This window comes from Mirounga angustirostris, unplaced genomic scaffold (genome assembly GCF_029215605.1).
Source record: "Mirounga angustirostris isolate CCGP_5_RB_7025 unplaced genomic scaffold, mMirAng1.0.hap1 SCAF_6, whole genome shotgun sequence".
Lineage (NCBI taxonomy): Eukaryota > Metazoa > Chordata > Mammalia > Carnivora > Phocidae > Mirounga > Mirounga angustirostris.
Window position 1 is genome coordinate 80,177,714 of NW_026991714.1, and position 16,930 is coordinate 80,194,643.

At 38.8% G+C, this 16,930-nt stretch overlaps 1 protein-coding gene across 1 annotated transcript in view; it reads right to left on the reverse strand.

Annotated features, from left to right (window-relative positions):
• The window catches only part of RYR2 (ryanodine receptor 2), a 736,030-nt gene that overhangs the window by 272,949 nt on the left and 446,151 nt on the right, over positions 1-16,930 (reverse strand). The window contains exons 26-27 of the mRNA XM_064594590.1: positions 13,602-13,761; positions 10,210-10,357 (exon numbers count right to left, since the gene is read on the reverse strand). Coding sequence (XP_064450660.1) covers positions 10,210-10,357; positions 13,602-13,761 — 308 coding nt within the window. The remainder of the gene's footprint in view (positions 1-10,209; positions 10,358-13,601; positions 13,762-16,930) is intronic.

Sequence of the window (16,930 nt, forward strand, 5' to 3'; positions counted from 1 at the left end):
AAATTTTCATAAAACCTTGTGGGAAGAATAACTTAGTGTTTCAAATGTCTTAAAATGTTATTTAGAACAATACTCCAAAGGTAGTATGTTTCACATACTGAGTTCATATTCAAGGTGTCATATGTAAGCATTCTGCTGATGAACAGAAAACAAATTATAACCCAACCGTGATTTAAGTACATAGGGTTAGATTCAATTTTATCAAAATTTTTATGCCCTTAACTTTTTTTAATGTCAGCAAGGGCAACACAGCCAGTTATGTTTTTAATCTTATCTCAGTGATCACCAGATTTATTTTGCTTTATTCCATAAAATCTCTCCCATCTATCTTTTCATTTCCATGTTCACCATCCTTGTTCTGAAAATCACAAATTTTCCAAAGCTTCCCAACTGGTCTCTCTATCTCCGAGCACTCTCCCCCTCCAATCTGTTCCTTCCCACTGTTGCCATAGTTATATTGCTATTGTAAACTGTGATCACACATCAAGCTTTTGCTTTAAAACTTCCTGAGGCTAGAATTCCTTGCACAAATTTATCCACATTTCTTAGCTGGGCTTTCAAGATATTCCATATTTTGTCCTAATCCTTCACCTTCAACCAGTAGTGTTTTCTCCCCACTTGTAGCTCATAATTTTGCCCAATGAGACACTATCAATCATCCCTCAACTCTTACTATACTTAATTACATCAGATATAATTTCCCTCTGGCAGAAATGCTCTCCTCATCTACTCTCTACTTGACATTTTGATCCCTTCCACATCCAACTCAGACATCATTTTCTCCCCTTACTGATTCCTTCAATTAGAAAATAAATCTTTCTTATGTATTTTCCATAAAGAACAGTCAAACCCTGGGGTGCCTGGGTGGCTCAGTCGTTAAGCATCTGCCTTCAGCTCAGGTCATGGTCCCAGGGTCCTGGGATCGAGCCCCACATCGGGCTCTCCACTCAGCGGGAAGCCTGCTTCTCCCTCTCACACTCCCCCTGCTTATGTTCCCTCTCTCGCTGTGTCTCTCTCTGTCAAATAGATAAAATCTTTAAAAAAAAGAACAGTCAAATCCCTACTATGAGGAAGGCATTCTATCGTATACGGGGACACAGTGGTAGACGAGAAACAGGATCTCAGCCTTCACCGTGAAGTATACTACACTAGCCTACCTCTTGCCCATGGAACTTCGATGAGACAAACTTGCCCACCAACAATCAATGGTTCTCTCTAAATTCCCAACTTTCAGATACCATGCCATCCTCTGATCACCACCTTTTCCTTCTAGTTTCCTCATTTCCTGCACAAACACATTCACTCCTTGAACACATTAACTTCTTCCTAGGCTTCCCTTATCTAGATAGCCTTTGATGTCTTCGGCCCTATTTCTCTTCTCCTTATTTGCTGTCAACCCCAATCTTTGTCTGATTTCAGGGTCTTCGTTCTCCTCAACATCCATACTTGCTCTGCTGACCGTGCTGGAAAGCACAGGCACACGGCAGATTGGCACCACTACTAGACTAGCTCATAGTCTCCAATCTCAATGGGACCCTTAATGTTTCTCTGCACTCTTTTTATCTGTTCGCAACCAGCTCTCTGTTACATCCCACAAAACAGCCATTTCTAATTTTTATTATTGAGTGTCATCAGCAAGACAGAGTAAAGACCTCCAAAAATCCTCTTCCATAAAACTAATGAGAACACTGGAAAAAACTGTCAAAATCAACTTTTCAGAGCTCTAGAAATTAGCCAAAGTCTGGCAACAAGCTGGGCCATGTTATTTGATCAAAGTAGATGAATGTTTATTAAGGACAGCAAGCTTACTGGGGTTTTAACTTGCTTTGGTGCCATCCCCTTCTCTCTAGCTACATGGCACACTGAAAACCAATAGCCTCTTCATTACAGTGAAAATCAGCACCCTAGACGCCTCGAGAGGGAACAAAACGGAATCAGCATGAGTATGATGTCTCACCAAATAGAAAATATCAGTAAAGAGACTGAGATTATAAAAAGAACCAAATAGAAATTCTGGAAAAGTACAATAACTGAAAATAAAATTCCACTAGAGGGGCTCACCTGTAGGTTTAAGCTAGCAAAAGACAGAATCAATGAACCTGAAGATAGATCCACTGAGATTATCAAGTATGAAAAACTGGGGAGAAAAAAGGAATGAAAAAATAAACAGCCGCAGAGGCCTGTGGGACACAATCAAGTGTGCCAACCTACACATAATGGACATCTCAGCAGAAGAGAGGAAAAGGGCAGAAAGAATATATAAAGAAACAATGATCACTCTCCAAATTTGATGATATTCATTTATAGTTCCAAGAAGCTCAACAAAATCCAAGTAGGGCAAACTCAAAGAAATCCACACTAGACACATTATAATCAAATTACTGAAAGACAAAGACTCTTGAAAGGACCAAGAGAGAAGCAACACATCTCATACAAGGATCTTTAATAAGAGTAACAACTAGTGTCTCATCAGAAAACACTGGGGGCCAGAAGGCAGTGACAGGACATATACATAGTGCTGAAGGGAAGAAAAAGAAAAGCCAACCTAGAATTCTACATTTGGCAAATCTTCACTGTTCCCTTCAAGGCTTCCAACACAGTCCAGCCCTCTCCCACTCCTGCCCCCTTAGCAAATAAGCTCACTTTATAGTTCAACAGAAAATAGGACCCATGTAGCAAGAATTCCCTGTGCTTTGTCCTGACTTTCCATGAAAACAGGTTTCTACATACTCTTCAATCCTTACCTTTCGTCTTTAGGGGAGCAGATGTTCTCCCTATTATATTAAGCCAGTCCCTTCATCCATGCTCTGAATTCACTCCCCACCCTCTCAGACACTACATTTCATCTAGCTCCTTTCCTTTCTCATCAACCTCCTACTTTCTGCTGGTTCTTTCCCTGAGCATAAAAAAATGTCCAAATGCCACCCATAAAAATAAATAAATAAATGAAATCTTTAATCCTTTCTTCCTCTCTAGCGGACAGTCTCAGCTTTATACTTACATATGGAACTGAGTCCTGCTAGCTCTGTCTAGTGTCTAGCATGCATTTCAAACTCAACATGTTTTACTTTTTTTTTTTTATAGAGGGGGAGAGAGAGACAGAGAGACAGAGAGAGAGAGAGGAGGGAGGAAGGGCAGAGGGAGAGGGAGAATCTTAGGCAGGCTCCGTGTACAGCACAATTCTGAGATTGTGTCCTAAGCTGAAATCAAAACTTAGATGCATAACCGAATGAGCCACTCAGGCACCCCAAACTCAACATGTTTAAAGTCAAACTTGGAATCTCCCCAATATCCCAGCTCTATCTGCTCTGACTCCCGTGTTCCCTGTGAATGTGGATGTACTTGATATCTACCAACCCAGAAACCATCCCTGACACCTCCTTTGTCCTTCTGCTGATTCTACTTCTAAATATCAAATGATTCTGTCCTGTTCTCTCTGTGCACAGTATTGCCAAAGCTTAGGACTCAACACTCCTCATCTACGCTTCTTTTATAGCCAAACTGTTGTCTTCACCTCCACTTATGTTCACATTCAACCCATTCTCCCAAGAGTCACTAGATTTTTTTTTTAATAGAGAAACCTTTCTTATTTTTTTTTCAATCACTGCCTCCTCTACTTCATTTCCTGCCGCTTCTCAGACTCTACATTTAGCCACACAAAGCTGAAATCCCCAGGTGCAATGTTCCCTTGTGGCTCTAAGCTTTTAGACATAGCATTTCATGGAACTTGGTTGACTCCTATTCATCCTTCTAAATTTTACCCTAGCTTTACCTACTTTTATGTAGGTAAAGTATGTGGTTTTAAAACATGTCTGCAAATATTTTGTCACATTGCCTTCCAAAAAGTGTGGGTTTGAGTGTGGGCTGCTTTACTGACTCACTTGTAACAAACAGAATATGGTAGAAGTAACTGTAATGGGCATTGATGCCTCCCCCCCACACTATCTCTTATTCACACTGGGGGAAGTCAGCTGCTATGTGAAGGCACTCAAGCATCTCTATGAGGTGGTCTACTGGCAAGGAACTTAGGCCTCTTGCTACAAGCCAGAGAGAAACTGAATCTTTTGGCCAACAATTATGCAAATAAGCTATCCTAGAAGCAAATCCTCCAGCCCCACTGAAGTCTTCATGACCATTTCCCTGACCAACTTGACAGCAACCTCGAGAGAGACCATGATCCAGATCTACCTGAATAATCCACTCTCAAATTCCAAACCATGGAAACCTTGAGATGTTCATTAAGTCATTACGTTTTCAGGGGAAATTTGTCACACAGCAATAGATAACCAACATACTTCCTCTATGAAGACTGCTCTGACATCACCAAGCTTAATTAAACCCTCTGCTGGGACACTCAAACATTTATCCTTACATCATATAATAGTGTTGACAATTTAGTCTCTCTTCCTTGCCTCCCCTGAGAGCTACCTACGGGCAAAAACAGTTTTACTCATTTTTGAATCCCCAGAACTAGGCACAGTAGATGTTCCATAACTATGTATTAAAAGCAAATGGAAATAAGGATGATCTGAAATATGGAAGTAACATTAAACCCAAACATGGATTTTATAAATAGGAACTCCTTCCCTTTCTTCTTGAAATTCACATAAGCAACAAGAAAGTAGGTAACTGTAAGGTAGCAATACATTGCCTCACAAGGGTGTGAAGAAGACAAAATTGTATTATGGTTGTAAATACCATAAAATTATATGTCATAAGGGCAACATCTTATGCAGTATACAAGGAAGACGGTTATCCCTAAAAGTGAATATTTCAGATGTAACTGACACAGTCTATGTCCTTGACTAATAATGTCTTTAAAATATAACCATCACTAGTTATTTTTTTCCAGCATATACTGCACATTTCCTTGTACAGGGTAAAATGCACTCCCTTTCTTGGATATCAACCATAATTTTTTTTAACAGTGCATTTCTTTTTTTTGTTTGAATGGGTAATGCAAATAGAGTATAAAATTTAAAAGAAATGATATGTGGCAAAATGTAAATCTCCCCTCCCACAGCTGTCTGTCAGCTATCTAGCTATCCTTCCTAGAAGCAATCACTGTTACTATTGTTTTCTGTGTCTATCCAGAGTCCGTCCGTGCATGTGCAAGCGTTTACATATATTCTTTGTTATAACGCAAATAGTACCATACTCTTCGCAGAGTTCACGACTTTGCTATTTAACCTTAATATGAAACACTTGTGACTGTTTCCTATTAGCACTTCATTGTATTTAACAGGTTCATAATATTCCATTGTATGAATATACCATCATAATTTTAACCAGTTCCAATGCCAGGATGTTATCTAATCTGACTTTTTGTTTTACTTTTTGGTGTGTGTGTGTGTGTGTGTATAAGTATGTGTGGGAGAGGGTGTGTGTGTATGTGTATGAATATGTGTTTGGGAGCTCAGAGACTACAGTATTCAGCTCATTCATATTATTCTGTTGGACTGTGTAATAAGTCTCCTCTATTGCTCTTTTTTTCTTCCTTTTTCTTAATCCTTGATCACAAAATACATTTCCTCACTCCTTTCTCCACCACTGGCATCACTCCAATATGTGTGGTGTTTTTCCTTGGACGGTTTGTATTTTTGTAAGCTGTAGAATACTTAGAAATGATATTAATGGTATTGTATTACTGCTCTATCCCATACTTCATGATCACTGCTTCTGAATTGCTGCATGTTATGTTTTTTTTTTTAACATTTCTATTATTTTTATCTAATAATATTTCCCAGAAATAGACACATATGATGCTTCCAGATTTCATGATCATAAATAATGCTGTAATAAACGCATTCCTAAACACCCCTGTCTGGACCTATATATGAGTGTTTCTACATCCAAGTGTATGTAGCATTTTCTGGGACATATTCATGGTTTCTATAATTACAAGCTTTTCACACATCAGCTTTGCCAAGTTACACTCTTAACAAAAACACATGGGGTTCCTATTGTGTCATATCCTTGTCAACAGTTGGGATCATATAAATATATCCAGTCCTTCATTAAAATTTACAGTTAGTAGGTCATGTTAAAGAACGTTCATGGGGCTGTGAAGCCAGGGGCTCTAACACTAACCAAAGACTGAAGTTCCCCCCTGGATGCCACAGTCTCTCAACAGTGCTGTTATCCTAAGGAGACAGGAGACATAGCCACTCATAATTATGAGAACTGACTCATAATAATCCATGATTGGTAATGTGGAAGAATAAATAAGTGTCTGAAAGTTTAACCAAAAAAATACATTCAAGATCAACTCACTCTTTGAAAGATTCATAAAATCAATAAATCCCTAAGAAAAATGACCATGACAAAAAAAGAGAAACATAAACTCTCAACACAAAGAATAAAAAGAAGTGCCCCTAGAGACCCTACAAACATCAAAGGGATCATAAGGGGACATTAGGACAGCTTTATGCCAATAAATACGGCAATTTAAATGAAATTAACTTATTGAAAATGTATAACTTATCAAAACTGACATAAGAAGAAATAGAAAATCTAAATGTCTCCCATAGCTATTAAAGAAATTGAATTCATAATCAAATAAGTTTCCTAAAAGATAAAACTATATGCCCAGACAATTTTAATGATAAATTCTATAAGACATTAAAGAAAGAAAGAATACAAAACTAACCCAAATTCAGAAAACAGGGGGAACATTTCCTACCTTGTATCATGAAGCCATTATTGCTCTCATATCAATAACTGACAAAGAGATGTTGCAAGAAAAGGAAATTACGTATCGGTATTCCTTATGACATATAAGCAAAAATCCTTAACAAAATAGCAAATAGAATCCAGCTATATATAAAAAAGCATAATACACCCAGGTAGAGTTATTGCAGAAATGCAACTTATTTTAACATTCAAAAATCAACGTTATTCACAATATTAGTAGAATAAAGGAAAAGAATATATAATCATCTCAATAAATGGCAAAAAGAAAAGTATTTGACAGAACTCAACATTCAATATCCCATTCATGATAAAAGCTCCCAACAAACTAGGAAGAAAAAGGAATTTCTTCACTGTGATAAAGGGCATCTAGACCTACCGTTAACATCATACTTCATAGTGAAACATCAAGACTTTTTTCCTTAAGACTGGGAACAAGGCAGGATAACCTCTCACCATGTCTATTAAACACTGTAAGTCTTAACCAGTTCACTAAGTCAAAAGACAAAAAAGGCATGATAATTATAAAGGAAAAAGTAAAATTTTTTTGTGGGGTGGGGGGAGACATCATGGTTATGTAGGTAGAAAATCCTATATACTTTATACACAGAAAAAGAGAAAAAGAAAGAAAAAAAGTAAGATGAATTCTGCCACACCACAGGATATAACAACAATATATACATACTAATTGTGTTTCTCATATTCACAGTGAACAACTGGAAGGTGAAATGAAATGAAAACTAATTTCATTTATGATAGTTCCAAAATATCATATACGTCTAAAAAATACTGGGCAAGATCTCTACACTGAAAGTAGAAGACAAATTAAAGAGGACCAAAATAAACGGAAAGATATGCCACATTCGTGAACTGGTAGACTAAATATTGTTAAAATGTCAATTCTCCCCTAATTGACCTACATAGTCAACTGTAATCCCATCAAAACCAAATTTACAAGTGGAATCTAAAATTTATAAGGAAATGCAAAGAAAAAAGGAGACTGAAATCTCTTAAAGAAGAAGTTAGAGGACCTACCCTACCTGATTTTAAGATTTATTATAAGATTATAATAAAAAGGACTGTAGTGTGGTACTGACTTAAGGATAGACATATAGATCAATAGAACCCAATGGTCAGTAGATACTTGACAAAAGTGCCAAGGTATCTAATGAGGAAAGGATAATTTGTTCCAATAAATGGTGCTGAGACAGCTGAATATCCACCTGGACAAAAGTGAACGTTGACCTCAGTCTCTCATCACAAACAAAATTTAACTCAAATTAGACTATAGACCTAAACGAAAAAGTAAAATAATAAAACTTCTGGAAGAAAGCACAAGAGAAAATCTTTGTTTTTGCATAGGCAAAGATTTCTCAGGACATAAAATATATGACCATAAAGGGAAAAAAAAATCATAAAGGGCTTTATCAAAATTAAGAATGTTCTGCTCTCTGAAAGATCTCACTGAGAAAGTGAAAGCACAACCCACAAACTACTAGGAATTATTTCCAATATCTGACATAGTCCTTATATCCAGAAAATTTATATATATATATATGCTTACAGTTATATATACTTACAATTCAATAAAAAGACAAAACCACCCAATTTTTAAAATGGATATAGATTTGAAAAAGAAAAAAGACCACTTATACCAATGGCCATTAAGTATAAGAAAAAAATTTCAACATTATTATTCACGAGGAGAATGAGAATTAAAACTGTAAGATCCCATTTTGCATCTACCAGAATGGTTAAAATCAGAAAGATTCACTACCAATTCTTGGCCAGGATGTGGGAGCAACTGGAACCCTCATACATTGGTCATGGAAGTAACTTCGCAGAACCATCTGGACTCCTTATAAAGACTATATCTGTCCCATGATCTAGTAATTTTACTCCCTAGATATTTACCCAAAGAGAAATGAAAAGTCTAAGTCTACACAAAGACTTGTCTACAAGTGTTCATAGCAGTTTTATTCATAATAGCCCAAAACTGGAAACAATCCAAATCTTTGTATCAAAGAAAAACGGATAAAAAAATTTATGGTTTATTAGAATAGAATACTACTCAGTAAATCTGTTACGTCTTAGCTTAGAAGCCTTGTATTTCCATTCCAGTGGTCATGTGGACTACAGACTCTTTAAGACAGGGATCCTTCTGGTACCTTTCATACCTGATAGCATCTGGTTAATAAGGGTCTACCAAATATTTGTTGCTATAAAACTGACCTCAAGAGAAAATAGTTATATTATAATCACGAATATTATTGTTATCAAGGGAATATCTAATTTTATTTGCAGCAAATGTAAAGATTCAGTATCTACTAAGAGCTCTTAAGATGTTAATACATACTGAATCAACTCCACAAACTGAAATCTGGAATCAGAATGCCTGGGAATGGGATTCTGCGTCTACAACATAGTAAATGGAAAGGCAGAGAAGTCTCCGAATCTCAGGTTCCTAATCTGTAAAATGAGCATAATGCATGGACCATCCCCATAGGGTTACTACTGTGAGGATTATGTAATTGTAAAGGTCTCAGAAATACTTGTTGCACATGATAAGCACTATATAAACATTAGCTATTATTACTACTTACAGTCTGGATTTCTATGCACAGATACAACACTGAAGATATCAGTCATTAGAGAATATTAAGGATACATTTTTTAAAAACTGGCACTATAAGGAAACACACATTGTTTATTTCACTTTGCCAATTTTAAAATATGGATATTCATACCAACTCAAACTTCAGGCAAAGGATAAAGGAATTGATACTGATATTTTAAACCATATTCTTAAAATATTTTAAGGGGAAATGTGTTCTTTATAAGACGTCTGAAAACCCATTTCTTCAACACAAATTTATTGAATGCCTATTCTAATGTGTTTATCTTAAAGCAAAATGTTACACTAATTAAAATTACCTATAGGTATGAGTATAAAATAATGAAGGTTCAGAAGACACTAGCTAAAACAATTAAACCAACTCTTTTTTGAAGGAGAACTGGTGGGGTCAGGTAGGGGCAATACCAGAGTTAAGAGAGTTAACTGCTCACCTCAAACTCTTTGGGAAGGTAGCCCCATTTTTCCCCCAGTGGTCCTGAGACACTCAAATGGGAGAGGAGTCTAATCCCTCAAGTGTCCTTCAGGAAAAAAAAATGCTCTAAACCACTGGCCTAAATTACAAACTAGATGACATCCCAAAGGACTCATCCTATACTCCCCACTTTTAGTTAATTATTTGGCTTTGAAGAACTACTACACAACTTTGCAGCCTGAGAGGAAGAAAGGAAAACCAAAATACCATGGTCCTGGGCGCCTGGATGGCTCAGTGGATTAAGAGCCTGCCTTTGGCTCAGGTCATGATCCCAGGGTCCTGGGATCGAGCCCCACATAGGGCTCACTGCTCGGAGGGGAGTCTGCTTCTCCCTCTCCTTCTGCCCCTCCCCCTGCTCATGCTCTATCTTTCTCTCTCTCAAAAAAATAAATAAAATCTTTAAAAAAAATACCATGATCCTGATCTGGCGCCTCCAGGTTGTAGCCATACCCCAGCAACGTGCGCACGGCCTCACGGAGGCTGTCCTTATTGGATTTCTTGGTGCGGTCATCTAGAAGGGCGTAGGGAACCAGGCGAGGGTTTCTTCTGTTCTTTACATCCTACAGGAAGAGAAAAGGTGTTGGTCATTAAAGCAGTACTAAAGCAATTGTTTTGGAAGTATGACAGCCACCAAATAAAATAGAATGTGAAGCCCCTGAGATAAAAGCTGCCCCTCCCCCACCACCTTAGTCTTCTCAGGTAACGGGAGTTACTGAACCCCTACCAATATAAAAGATGGAATCCAGTGAGTAAGTGTAGGCCCTCCCCAAGAGAAGAAAAAGTAAAAAACAACAATAACAAAAGCGAACTGGAAGGATCTCTCCATCATCTTCCATCTGCCAGGGTCACAGGGCAGTGGGTGAATTTAGAGAACACAGAATTTCCTTGCACAGTTGACAGACGAGTCTTTGTTACAAGAACAGCCAAATGATCACTGGTCACCTCTCACTGATTTTAGTCTACAAACAACACATGGCTGCTGTCCCTTTCTCTGAAAAACCCAGGGTGTTATAGACAGCCATTCTATGAACTCAAATAGCCTGAACAATATGCATTAGGGTGACTCCATCAACCTGTGAAGCCAGTTAATAGCCAAAGTACTGAAATACCTACAAAACTCACGATTTGTCTATAACAAAAGAGGCTCCAGGTTTAAAATGTGATGAAACTGGTGTTGGCAAAGCAAGAAAGCTGGCTATCCTACTATCCTGGCAAAAAAAATCATTTCCTTCCATCCACTCCCTGAGACTCTCCTACAGATTTTGTCAGACTTTCCAGATTTCTGGAAGCATTCTCAATTCTCAGGTTAACCTGAGCATGACTAAGAATGAGGAGACTGTGGATCTTCCCAAACCTTCTCAAAACAAATATGCTACATGGTGGATGGGGTCTGTCTTGGTTGGGTAGGAGCAAAGAAAGCCTTTCCTACTGTCTTCTCCCCTGGTCTCTAGCAAATTTGTACTAAATATCTGCTCCTGAACACATGAACATGAACTGACACAGTGGGGGGTCGAGATCACCTAGTTTGTTTGGCGGGGAGCACCACTCCAAAGCCACCCCAAATAAACCAACAGTGTAAACATCACCCCACACTCCTCTCCTTCAACTTGGTTTTAGCCCCCAAACTTTTCCTCTGTAGAAAGTCTGAAGCCTTGAATGAATCATCCTCTCTAGAGACGGTGTCCTGGGACTCTGTTTAAAGGAGCTTCCCAGGGGATTTGATGCACACCCATGGTTTGAAAGCAGCTGGGCTAGAGAGACAGAGAAGAGGGTAATTCAAGGAAACTGCTCTCAAGGACTTTCAACGAACTTCTAAACTAGATTATGTTAAGGTGATGGAAGGTAACGCAAAATTCAAGACAACATTCATTCAAATAATCCGGCAAACATGGGCTATGTCAGTGGGGAATGTGGTGGAGGGATGGGGTGCGACCTGGGGGAAGGAATGGGAAAATGATTCTGGCAGGTTCAAAGAGAGCCTTGTGTTTTTATGAGGAACCACATGCACAGGAAGGAGCACCCCCACCCCCAGAAGAGAGGGACCTTAGGGAAGTCCTGGTTTGTCTGACAGAGCTACGTGGTCTTCAAGGCAAGTAAGCCCTCCTTTTGCAGCAGCCAGTGTGGACCCCTGATCCATCTGGAGTATAAGGTTCAGGTTCTCTCTCTCTCTCTCTCTCTCTCTCTCACACACACACACACACACACACACACACAATGCTGGAGCAGAGGTAGTGTTGACATTCTCATCAGTTACAACCAGCTTAATTCAATATAAAAATATATTTTATGAGGTACATCAAGGCTCTTCAATTTTTCTTTAGCCTTCCCAATAGCAAGAAGTCACTGGCTTAGAAGGATTTTCAAAATTCAGCTTTTCAAACCAATATTTAGGCTGTTTCCTGGACCACAGTCTAAGCCTGTAAGTAAGAATCCATTTTAGTCCTGAAGAATTTTAAGTAAAGGAAGCCTAAACTGAGCTGGCGAGAGGCACTGCAACAAGGAAGTGAAGAATTTTGGCTCTGGAGTCAGAAGGCTTGATCCCAAGCAGGTCTGCCACCTGCTAACTGGGTAGCACTGGGCAAACTGCTCCCAAGAAGGCTCCCCGTGCACCATATGTAAACTGGGAATAAAAATGATCCCTCCCTCACAGAACTGTAGTCAGAGTTAAAGAGAATATGTGTAGGGCACCTGGGTGGCTCAGTTGGTTAAGCGACTGCCTTCGGCTCAGGTCATGATCCTGGAGTCCCGGGATCGAGTCCCGCATCGGGCTCCCTGCTCAGTGGAGAGCCTGCTTCTGCCTCTCTCTCTCTGCCTGCCTCTCTGCCTACTTGTGCTTTCTCTCTGTGTGTCAAATAAATAAATAAAATCTTTAAAAAAAAAGAGAGAATATGTGTAAAACTCTAGACATGGTGACTGCCACCTAATTGAATACCAAACTGCCATACGTATTTGGTCAGGCCCCAGCACTGCTATGAGCCTTTCTCATACGTAAGTTATAAAATGACATTAAATCACTTACTGATGAGGAAGACAGTGGCACAGAGAATTTAAGTAGCCTGCCCAAGGTCACACAGTGACTCAGAAGCGAGGCTCAAATTTGCTCTTCGGCTGCTCTGCTATGCTGCCTCGGGATATACTCAATGACTGTTAGTCACTCCCGCTAGCACCACCATTAATAGAGAGAGATCCATGCCTCTAACATCCAGAAACCTCAGAAAACTCTACCCTTTACTAAGTTTAACAAAAACTCAGTTAGTGGTAAAATATGACCTGAATTGATGCAAGCCTGTTTATAGGCTTTATTTATCCCTCTTGGTATTATCATGCCTACACTGTGCTGAACAAATAGTAATTTATATTCTGCTGTCCCGCTGAGGGTGGTAAGAAACATGTAATATATCACCATATTGCCATTCTGGAAACCAAAAGATACCTGGATTCTGACATTCATCTGGCCCCGGGGTTTTCGAATGAGGAACTGTGGACCTCTTTTATTATTTTATCTCAATTGTCTCATATTTCAAAAGTTTCTCCTTAAATACAATCTCAGAGAGAAATGCCATGAAACCATGTTATAAATGACTGTTTTGGTTAAAATTCACTGTGTACCTCATGTGAACACTCGGGGTTTGGTCATCTGACTTCTTGGTCCAGCACGGAACAGGTATGTCAGTGCATATGTACATGAAGATATGTATCTGAGTTTCAAAACAGTCATTATTTAATCTTTCCTGTTAGGAATTACGCTGATCACCACTTAAGCAAATCTCAGCTTCCATGCTATCAAGCTAAATACCCTTGTACCTGTTGGATGCCGTAAGTCCAGCCCTGCCGGATTCGATCCCGGGCCCACACATTATGAGCATTTTCTGCCAATTTGTCCACCATCGCTTCCTGAGATGGGGTGAGTTTGATGAAGCTCAGGTCCATTGGGGCAGGCTTATACCCACTTGTCAGCTGGTAACTACAAAGCAAAACAAAAGAAATATATATTTGGCCTTTCTGAAAAAGTCAAGGCTTAAAAATTCCTGTAACAGTCTTTTCATGGCCCCATCTACCTCTAATGGTTCATTTAACCACGTGGTTACCACTGAAGAGCAAGCCTGGAACCCTTCACTTAAGCTAATAACTCATTAGGTAGAAAGGCCACACAATCGTGGTCTCCATTTTTATACCAATAAAAGTGAAATGAGACAATTTACCAATCTCTCAAAGTTGAGAAGGATTTATTGAGTTCCTAATTGATGAGGCTTTTCTATAGTACAAACCAAAATATTGGTTACCAATGAAAACATCTGATAGATTTCTCTTCTTATTCTCGTTTTCTTCAACTTTTAAATATTATATTAATTTGTATATTTACATATTTAATAAATCTGTGGATCTTTACAGATACTAGCTGTTTATTATACTATAGGTAAATTTTAATGCATTTATAAATTATTTTCCTATTTGCTTTTCCTAGTCATAGAATTTAGGAAGCCTCTGGATAAGACAGAGAGTAGAAAATCCCAGATATTTAATCATCTAAAAAATTATTAAGGCCTGGATTTTAAGGAACTCTTACCAGAGACTACCTCCATACTCTGAAATGGAGAGAAAGTACTAAAACAAGAATAGGTTTTCATCTTTTGGAAGAAATAGAAAATAGAAAATAGAAAATTTTCAGCATGTACATATTGGGGCATGGTACATACACGGTACCATACATGGTACATAATACTGCCCTGCTCCCCAAAGACACACACGCAGTCACCTCATTCTATTTAACTACTGAGATTCCAACAAAACCTATTTTATAGCTGCTTCTCTTCCATTCTTCTGTCATTGTTATATTCCCTATTATCAACTAAGCCTTGAGGTCAGGATTTGTTTCTAATCCATTTTTCTAACTGCCATTATACTTGAAATAGTGCATGGCAGATAATCAGCCTTTTGATCTATAGTTTTTGAAAGAACTAGTGGGGAGAGGAAAGATGGAAGAGTAGGGAACCTTGTTTCATCGGGTGCCTTGTATTTAGCTAGGTAACTATCACATCATTCTGAAAACCTATGAATTCAACCTAAGATATAAGAAAAGAATTGCTGGAATTCTACAAATAGAAAACTGACCACTTTTGGCAAGGTAGGAGGTGCAAAGTGAATTGGAGGGGATATATTGGAAGATAAACAGCATGGGGAGGGAGCCTCTATAAACCAACTACCGGAAAGTGATATAGCCCCAGAGGACAAAATCAGTATTTTAAAAATCTGCTCCAGTGAGAAACATCCCTGCCTTAAAGGTGTTCAGATGGCAAAGCAGGGCAAAATCCTAGGTGGGACTGTGTGGTCTCAGGGTCCCTAGGGTCATGGAAAGAATGGGGATTTCGGAGCGGGCAAAGTTCCCAAGCACTGGAGCAGGGAAACTGGATATGGTCAGAGAGCCCAGGAGTGGGCTCTCAGCTCAGTCTGCCATAAACCGTGAATGGCAGTACAGTAGGGGACCACTCTCCGTGTGGAGGTCCTGCAAGTGGCAGGCCTGCGAGAACCCTCTTCTCTCCCCCGAGAGGATAAGCACGGTGTGCTTCGAAGGAGTCTGCAGAGTTCGGTGCACACAAAAGTGAAGATTGCTTTTCCCTAAAGGTTTACTTAAGTTAGGGGGCCGAGATCTTTCAGCTCAGGCTGGAGATTGGGATGCAGCCATTTTTATTTTCATCCTCTAATGGGGCGCGGAAAAACTTCAGGGAACAAGAGCCACACAAAGCAACCCAAAGCAGCTTACACTGAGACCAGCCCCCCGGCAAGGGGCAGTGCAACTCCGCCCAGGCAGACACCTGAGAATGAGCTCAACAGGCACCTCCCCCAGAAAACCAGCTGTAACATCAGTGGAATACCAAGTTTACCAAGCACACAGAATTGCAAAACTCCAGTGCTAGGGCAAAATAGTATATAGTATTCGAGGTTTTTTTCCCCACGATTCTTTTATCCTTTCAGTTTATAATTTCCCTTTTCTTTTTTTTTTTTCCTTTTCAACTCATTTCTTATTTTAGCAACTCTTTGTTTTTAAGTTTTCTTTTTTAACTTCCATTTTTACATTTACATTTTATAGCTATATTCTTCATTTTTGGCTTCCTTTCAATGTATTCAATTTTATTTTGTGTGTATATATATATAAAGTTTTGCTTTCTTTGCAATTTTGGGATTTAGGGTCTTCTAACAAACAGAGAAAAATACACCCAGGACCAAGTAGATCACCCTGTTTTGTCCATCTGGGAGATTATAATCTTTTTCCTTTTCTTTTCATTTTTGGCTTCAGACTGCTTCAGATTTGTCTAGTGGGTATTTCGCTTGGGTCATGGTTGATATTTTTTATTTTGTTCCCTCGTTCATCCATTCTTCTCTGGGCAAAATGACTAGAAAGAAGAATTCACAACAAAAGAAAGAACCAGAAGTAATACTCTCTGCCACAGACCTAATCAATATGGATATAAGTAAAAAGCTGGAATTCAGGATAACGATTACAAAGTTACTAGCTGGGCTTGAAAAAAGCGTAAAAGACACTCGAGAACCTCTTAGTGCAGACATAAAATCTAATCAGCTTGAAATTTAAAAATGCTTTAACTGAGATGCATTCTAAATTGGATGCTCTAACAGCTAGGGTAAATGAGGCAGAAGAGAGAGTCAGTGACATAGAAGACAAGATGATGTAAAGGAAGGAATCTGAGGAAAAGAAAGAAAAACAACTAACGGACCATGAAGAGAGGCTTTGAGAAATTAATGATATCATAAAGTGAAACAATATTAGAATTATTGGGGTCTCAGAGAAAGAAGAAAGAGAGAGAGGGACAGAAGGTATATTTGAGCAAATCACAGCTGAGAACTTCCCTAATCTGGGGAAGGAAACAGACATTCAAGTCCAAGAGGTAGAGAGAGTGCCCCACAAAATTAATAAAAATAGATTAAAACCCCAACATATAACAGTGAAGCAATGCAAATTTCAGAGATAAAGAGAAAATCCCGAAAGCAGCTTGAGGCAAGAGCTCCTTAACCTACAATGGTAGAAACATTAGACTGGCATCAGACCTAGCCACAGAGACCTGGCTGGTCAGAAAGGGCTGGTGGCATGATATATTCATGATACTAAATGAGAAAAA